Source organism: Panthera leo, chromosome A2 (genome assembly GCF_018350215.1).
Source record: "Panthera leo isolate Ple1 chromosome A2, P.leo_Ple1_pat1.1, whole genome shotgun sequence".
Classification (NCBI taxonomy): domain Eukaryota; kingdom Metazoa; phylum Chordata; class Mammalia; order Carnivora; family Felidae; genus Panthera; species Panthera leo.
Window position 1 is genome coordinate 19241199 of NC_056680.1, and position 8123 is coordinate 19249321.

At 58.0% G+C, this 8123-nt stretch overlaps 1 protein-coding gene across 5 annotated transcripts in view; it reads right to left on the reverse strand.

The window, feature by feature from the left end:
• CACNA2D2 (calcium voltage-gated channel auxiliary subunit alpha2delta 2) overlaps positions 1 to 3164 on the reverse strand; it is a 143811-nt gene extending 140647 nt beyond the window's left edge. For all 5 annotated transcript variants that reach the window (XM_042929482.1, XM_042929481.1, XM_042929480.1 and 2 more), the window contains exon 1: positions 2950 to 3164. In XM_042929482.1, coding sequence (XP_042785416.1) covers positions 2950 to 3164 — 215 coding nt within the window. The remainder of the gene's footprint in view (positions 1 to 2949) is intronic.
• Positions 3165 to 8123: the final 4959 nt, after the last annotated feature.

Here is an 8123-nt window from a genome sequence, read left to right on the forward strand (position 1 = left end):
GGATGCTGCCAGCCAAGCAGCTCAGCCTGGCGCTCCACCCAGCACTCAGCCAGGGCCCCACAGAGTAGGGGACAGAGAAACCCAGGGATGCTGGAGAACAGGGGACAGAGGTCTCACAAAAGAGGCGGGCAGGACAGGGTGGGCACGGAGCAATGAGAGGGATGGACAAGGAAGTGGAGAAGGAATGGGGGTGGGGGAACCCAAGAAGGGGGTCAGGGAGGGGCCAGGAGACAGTGGGAGAGAGACGCAGGGAGAGGCAAAGCAGTTGCCCTCGGCAGCAGTGGCCATTCACAGCTCACCATTCCTGGCCGTGGGTGAGCGGAATTGGAAACAGGGAAGCAGGTGAAAGAGAGAGTGTGCTCTGACTCCTCCTCCACCAACTTCACCTCCAAACACATGAGTGCACGTGTGCACACACATGTACTCGCGTGTGGCCTCCTCCAGGTAGGGTGAGGGAGGCCCCCGCCCCCACCTCAGCCACCAAAACCAAAGCCCTGTCCCCACTCCAGCGGCAACTCCTCTGTCCTCCTTGATCCAGCGGCAGCCTCGGTCCACTTCGCCTAATGGGGAGAGGGCCACGCTGCCACAGTAATTATAGAAACAATGGCTACCGAACCCCAAACCCACACTGGCTTAAAACCCAGAGGCTTGAGGACCCGAGCCCCATCACTCTGCCAGACGCTCATGAGGAAATGATTTCCTGCCTAGGGCCCCCTCCACTGAGGGGTCATCACCTCGGTGCCATGACGCTGAGGCCCCCACTTCCCATCTCAGAAAGCCACCTGTATCAAACTCTCATTCTAGCCTGGCCACACTGACCCAGAAGAGTTCAGGGAGGCCATCCACTCCCAAGCAGCCCCACAGCAGCCGCCTTAGCCTTTCATGTTAGTTCAACAAAAGCCCCCACCAGCTAGCCATGGTCATGCGGGGCCCCTCATTCCATTCCCTCCCCTTCCTCCCTCCAAGGATCAATGGGCATCCGCATCTGCGGGACCAGGGCAGCTGAAGGGCGCTGGCTGTCACGGTAAATCCTGTCTGTCGTTGTCACATTAGTCACTTCCCTCTAGACCCTCAGAGCCGCGCAGCCCCCACCCCACCCCCGCTCTCATTCTCTAATTACGGTTTGCAAGACATGTCCCAAACCCTCAAATTAGCTCCAACTCTATCGACAACAGAAGAGTGTCCAGCTGGAAATGTGCTGCTGCCATCACACCCGCCTCATCGTCTTCTTGCTGGGGACAAAGTGACAGGTGTCCACTCTGGTCAGGGTCTCACACTGTCCTTCCAACGGAGACCCATGCAAGCCCAGCAGCCATCTGACCCACTGCAGGTTGCAAGGAGACGGGGCAAGGTGGAAAGAGGTGAAAAGAGACGTCTATTTAAACCTTCATTCAAGGAGCTACGAAATGGCTAGGGGAAAAATATTGTGGCTTGGCTTTAAGGAAAAAAGAACAACAAAAAAATAATGCTTCTGCTCTTTTTAAACATTGTGGTTTAAGTCCGTTTTCATCACGGCAAATCAAAGACAATAATGCACCCAAAAGCCCTGAACTTCCATATGATTCTCCTCTCCCTGCACACCCCCAACACACACACACACACACACACACACACACACACACACACACACAATCCAGACGGTTGACAGAGGACACGTCCGTGCGGCACCTGTAATTTGCCAACTGATCACCCGCCTGAGCACAGCCAGGCTGTGTGAGGAAAGAAATGACGAGATGAAGAGACACTCAGAGCAGTGCCTTTCCCGAGTTTGTTTTTCCCTCAACTGGGAGAACCTACAAGCTGGAGTCGGCAAAACCAGGGGCTCCTACCCTTGGGCAGAAATGGTCTAATGACGCAGAGTCAGCCTCTCCCCTTCCCTGAAGCCAGCACCTTCCCCTTGGCCACTAGCAGCCCAGCTACTTATTTCCCAAACCCCAGGCCTGGCTACTGGTGAAGGAGTTCAGGGACAGGTGGCTCCACACTCCTGGAAACAGATAACAGACAACAAGGTGGTCACCATGGCCCAAAGCCACAGGGGCAAGAGGAGTCTGGGCACTGACATAAGTCTGGGGCATGGTGCCCACAGAGATAGCTGTTGTCCTAAAGTCCACATGCACTGAATACCCGCCTCCCACCCCCCAGCCCCAAATACATCTGGCCAAGCTCACCAGAGGAGGATGCCCAAGTTTGCAGGCTCTTGGGGACGGAGAAAAGGCTCAGAAGGACCATGAGAACCAGCAGAAGCTGGCAGGGCCAGGAGATGCTGTTCCCTTGTTGGTAGCAGCAGCAGGGGTGGGCAGGGTTCTCCCTGCCATTCACTTTCGGCCCCCACCCTAGCACCTTCACCTCCCAGTTGGGCTCTCCCGGGGACCCTCTCCTCAGGTGGAGAACAAGGGACACCGACCCCCTCTGTGGCACCGGTCACAACAAGGTGCCTGCATCCTCTGCATCCAGCCCTTCCCATCAAAGGAAAAGGGCAGTGAAGACAGGTGTGGAGGTGCCCCCCACCTCTGGTTCAAAAGCGCCAGGTTCCCACTGGGGAGGAAACGTGGGGCAGACGCGCGGCTCCAACTCTGCCGGGCAGGGGTCGCTGGCCGACCCCTCACCGAACCTCAGGTTTCCCTCTCACCGGGACAGCGCAGGGGAATCCGCTGGCAAACTCGGAACCCCTCACCATATCCCAAGGCTTGCAGATCTTGCTTTGCCCCTTTTGGGGGTTGGGGGGAGAAAGGGCACCGCGGGGGAAGTTTCGCGACGCAGACAGAAGCACCGGGACCACGGCTGCCCGCCCTGTGGTTTTGGGGCCGCCGCCCCCCAGTGCAGCCGCCAGCTGGACCCCAGCGCCCCCGCCCCCGCGCGGGGCGCGGGGAGGGACTGGCGCGTGCCGGGGGGCGGAGGGGCGCGCAGGGCTCGGCCGGGGTCCCGCGGCGGGCCAAGGAGGCCACTTACGTGTGCTGCTGGGGGAAGCTGTAGGCAGAGGCGCCGGGGGCGGCGAGCAGCGGTAGCAGCAGCAGCGGCGGCAATAGCAGCAACAGCGGGCGCGGGGGCCCGGACGGCGGGCGCCGGGCGCCGGGGCCGGGCCGGGGGCCGCGGCCGGGCCAGGGGAGCGCAGTCCGCGCCGGGCCGGGCCGAGAGGCGCCGCAGGTCCGAGCCGGCACCGCCATGTTTCCATTCAAGATGCGGCGCCGCGGGGAGGGGGGGCGGCGGCGGCGGCGGGGTGGGGGGGCGCGGGCGGCGGGCGGCAATCCGGCCTCTCCGCCTCCTCCGCCTTCGTCGCGCGGGGCTTCCGGGGCTGCACCGGCCGCAGCGCCTCTGCGGGCTGCGCGCCGCGATCTCTCCGCGGCGCTGACTCGAAGCGCTCTGAGCGCCCGGTCCGGGACCGGCGCTCAAATAGCGGCCGCCGCCAACCTGCCGGCGCCGCCCTCCCCCTCCTCCCTCCCCGGCCGGCCCGCCCCCGCGCGCCCCCGCCGCGGCCACGCTCCCGCCCGTGCCCGCGCGCCCCTAGTCCCCGCGCGGCCCCGAGCCGGCTGTGCTGGCCCGCGCGGCCGAGCGGAGCCCGTGCGCGCGCGTCCTGCGCCCCAGCCTCTGGCAGACCTCCCAGTGCGCACCTCTGTGCCCCCAGCCTTGGACTCCGTGCCCCTCTCTGCGGCACCCGCGGAAGAGTTCCTGGCCCCGCGGCCCCTGGCAGGCGCGTTTGTGACCCTTCTGGGGGCTCGCGACCTTCAACAGGCTGAAGGCCTGGAGTCACAGGTTTAATGGTGGAATGGCAGACTTCAGCCAGTCTAGAGAAGAGGGCAGCGGTGCTAAAAGCACACTCCCAGTGGCTCCTGCTACCTGCAAGAGTCCTGTCTCAGGGGACTTGGATCCCCACGCCCTGAGAGGAAGAAAGGGCCTGCGTCTCCTGGCTCCCTGAGCTCGAACCCAGGTCCAGTTGCACAGTTGTGAGGGACCGAGAATGTCAGGGTGCAGCCCTCTAAAGCCACTCATTTACTTCCCTGGCCTAAGCAGGCCCAGTGTGCAGACCAGCCCCAAACCCCAGGCCCCAAGGCTTCCAGAGCCTGTATTTAGATTCCTCCAGTGCTGGAAAGCTCACTCCTGCTCAATCCAATCATTTCTTGTCCTTAGGTGCCTGGCTCCTCCCTGCTGCAGGGAGAAGGTTGGGGCTGGTGTGGCTTCTGACTCTGCAGCTTGTGGGCGTCTCAGAGCCTCAGTTTCCTCCCTTGTGAATGCTTATGTAGATGCTTAACCCCATTTCTAGAATGAAGTGAGAATGGGAGTGAATTGCTTGGTAGATTGAAACACTCTTGGTTGGGAAAGAACATCTGAGAGATTCCCCTGAAGTTGCCCCTGGAACCCTGCCCCTCCCCCTGCAAAGATAGGATGGGAGAATGCTTCCTGCCAGCCAGGCTTTGGGGCAGGCCTCTATAGCAGTCACTGCCCACAGATTCTGTGCCTAAGATGAGGAATGGGGAACAGTAGCCACCTGGGCAAGAGCCCCCATTTCATGATATCTGGGTGAGCCTCCCATCACCCACTCACAAGTCAGCCTGAGGAGGACTTAATGTTGAGGAGGGAAGAATAGTGGCCCCTGGACTAAGGAGAGCAGAAGTCAGGGGCTGGAAATAAGGCTCAGGATAACACTTACTAGCTCCCCAGTCCTGCCTGGGTTGTCCCACACCTGCCCCACCCTCACAAGCCAGGGCTTGACAAGAGGACAACTTTGAAGTTTCCCCCTCCCCTGACCTGAGTGAGGTTTGCCAACAGGCTCCAAACTCTGAGGCCCCAAAAATATTATCAGGGGAAGGCAGTATGGTAGGCCCCAAGGCCCTGACAGGCCTGGGGCCTGGTGAACAGGAGGGGCATGGTGGACTCTGGGAAGCCAAGCTAGACCAGCTCTACAGGGACAAGCGGGGCTCTCACCAAACAAGATGCCTGATTTTGCCAGATGTCACCACCCCCACCTCTGGATAGGGCAGTCCCGCTAGGCTAGACAGAATGGGGGGGGGGGGGAGTTCCACACAGAAAAGTCAATAAGCCCTGAGCTAACCAACCCCCTCCCAGCCCCTCCTGCTGATACCTGTCTCCAGCATCTCTGTTTCCCCCATGTCCAGGGCAGGATGGGCCCATGGTGTCTTTCCCCATCTATCTGATGGATAAATGTCTGTGCGGGGCTCCAGGGAACCAGTACAAAGGGCATTAGCCTCCTGGGTGCCCTCTGGGGTTAGGTGGGAACATTCCCAGGGCAGATTCTGCAGTGGCAGGATAGGAAATTTCAGGGGCAGCCTCTCTGTCCTTCAACACCAGCATGGCAGGACTGTACCTGAAGAGTGTCCAAGCCATCAGGCACCTGTACCCAGGCTGGGTGCTGTGAGTGGGCATTGGTAGTTGGCATTTCAGTTCTAGCCGCCACAGATGTGCACCTAATTGAGGCTGCTGGCGCAGAGGGAAAGGCGGGAGATTTTGGTTGACAGGCCGTTAAAGGAAGACAAATAAGGAGGGGAGGTAATTAAGAGTACACGGGTAGTAAGAGTTTACACATTCCAACTTCTGAGGCTCACAACATCCTCGGTCTCCTGGCGGCTGGCTCCAGCCTCAGGTTAAAATCATGGGAGGAAAAATCAAGCCTTCCCAGGAATAGGGGGGCTTCCATGGCAGGCACACTGGTATGTTTGGCAGTAAAGGCGTGGGGCTACCCACCTGGCCAGAGGTGCCTGTATTGAAAGACATAGGGTGGCAGGGGCACCTGCCTGTAGCCTGTAGAGAGGGGCCAGCCATGGCAAGGGACCTGGCAGGTGCCAGTTCTGCATGTGGGCTGAGGGGAGGTCACCTCAGCAGACCAGAAGAAACTGAGAGGTCTTTATGGAAACTCTCCTATGTGCCAAGCAAGTCTAGGCTTGGTTATGCCACATAAGGTAGGAGGAAGCCCATCAGGAATGTCTGTCCAGGACACCTGGGGCCGTAAGATCCTCACTCCAGCATGCTCACCTCCAGCCTCCGTCTCATCACCCTTTTTCACTCCATTAGCCAATGGGCTAGACGACTCTCTGTTTTCTTAGGGCTTTCCTCCTATGGTTCCTTCTACTAGGAGCACATTCCCTCATCCCTACCCCTTGAACCCAGGATATTTATGGGCCCATAAATGCCATTTATGCTAGGAAGCTCTCCTGGGCCTCACCTCAACTGGACAGTCCTCCCCATTCCAGTCCCCAGGGCTCTCCTTTCACTACTTCCCAATACACACACAAACATACACACACACACACACACACACACACACACAGCCCTCAGCCTCCACCTTGGATTCAGGAAAATACTTGCATCCCAGACTCTTGTCACACTGGAACCTGAGTCTCCCTTGTCCCTGTCACTTCCTCCACACTTCCAGGGCCCCACACAGAGCCTGGCCATTGGGAGAACACAAGCATTGTTGACATAAGGACCTCTGGGTGGCATGTCCAGGAGCATGAGGTAGAGCGGTCTAGTCTGGGCATGAGAAGTGAAAGCTTTGGCATCAGATATAACAGGAGATATAGGTAAGTCACTTTGCCTCTTCTGTTTCTTTGTCCATATAATGGGAGACATGATACCCACCTGGCAGGAGCAGTCTGAAGACCCAAAGCATGTAGCACCCCGATGGCAGGACTTGGTACTCAGCAAAGGCTTAATGAAGGGAAAACACAAAGAGACTCAGGCATTCCCAGGAAGAACAGGTCTTCCTTGCTGGCAGGCAGGGAAGATTTCCTAAAAAAGGAGGAGGGATTCCAGCTTGGCCTCTCAAGATGAGCAAGAATGGATTGGGCATATTAGAGAGGGAAGGAAGGGAGATTTCCCAGAGCTGAGCATGACCTGAACCAGGACCCACCCTTCCGAGCCCCATTGACCCAGCTCTTCCTCTGCTTGTCCTGGCAAGTGGCCTTCCATAACAGGAGGCTGTTAGCCCCCTTTTAGCCCACTCTGATGTGCCTATTCTTTGCCCCCTTTAGGCTGGAGTCAAAGGTCCCTAAGGGCCCCCAGCCAGGACACCCTCCATGTATGGGCTGACTGCCAGTGCTCACACCTGCCAGTGGCTACTTTGGCTCACTCACTAGCTCCTTGGGGACATCTAAGGATGTGATGGTCCTACACATGCCTCTCCCTGAACATGGTGCAGATGCAGCATGGCCTCCAGATGCAATCGGGAAAGGATCCCATTTCCAAAGGCATTAAGAATCCTTCAAGGATCCTCTGCACAGTTATGACCCTCAGTCTGCTTAGTGTCATTTATTGTAATAAATGGAAGGGGCTGGGGTTTAATCCTTTCAGGCAGAGTAAGCTATCACTTCCTGCACATCAAAGTCAGGGCCAAGTCCTAGGTTACAGGCTATTGGAACCTGTAGGACCCCCTTGTTAGACAGAAGGGGAAACAGAGACCCAGAGTTGGGAGGAGATTTGCCAGAGGCCAGTCAATGATCAGTGCAGATCAGGCATGGAGCTTCAAGTCTGGAAACCTAGGTTGTCATCCCATATTTGTCTCCCCAAGACCAAGAGTGACGCTAGTCACCTGGGCCTTGGTGTCCCCATCATGGCCTCTGGTATCAAGAACCCAGCACAGTTCTCCTGGGGAACCCAGGCCTCATGGTACTGCAGTGGAAAGACCTCCATAATCACGAGGGACACTGAACTCAGATTATTTGACTGAAAGAGGACACTAGTTAATTGGATAGGTTCTGGCAGGTGTAGAGGCTTGATCCTTGGCCCATGGGAGCTCCCCACTTAGTGGGGAAATATGACACAGGAAAAACACAAAGAATACCTCAAACCATGAATTATGTCCTGTGGGTGAAACAGAGCATGTGGTCACTCAGCAATGTAAGGCTTGGGTAGTCAGGGAAGGCTTGCTGGAGGAAGGGGTCGTGAAACTGGCATAGAAGAACTGGGAGGGTTGGATGGATGAGTAGCTGGAGGTGGAGGGAAGAGTGTCCCTGGCAGAGCATCTGAGCAAAGGGCTGAGGCAGGATGGAGCCAGACTTTTACATGTTGCCATGAGGAGACTATCTGCCCAAGCTCCAGCTTCTTTCTCCCTGGCCCTCTTCACCAGGGGGAGGTGGGACCACAGCCCCCAGAGGGAGCTCCTGGCAGAGGCA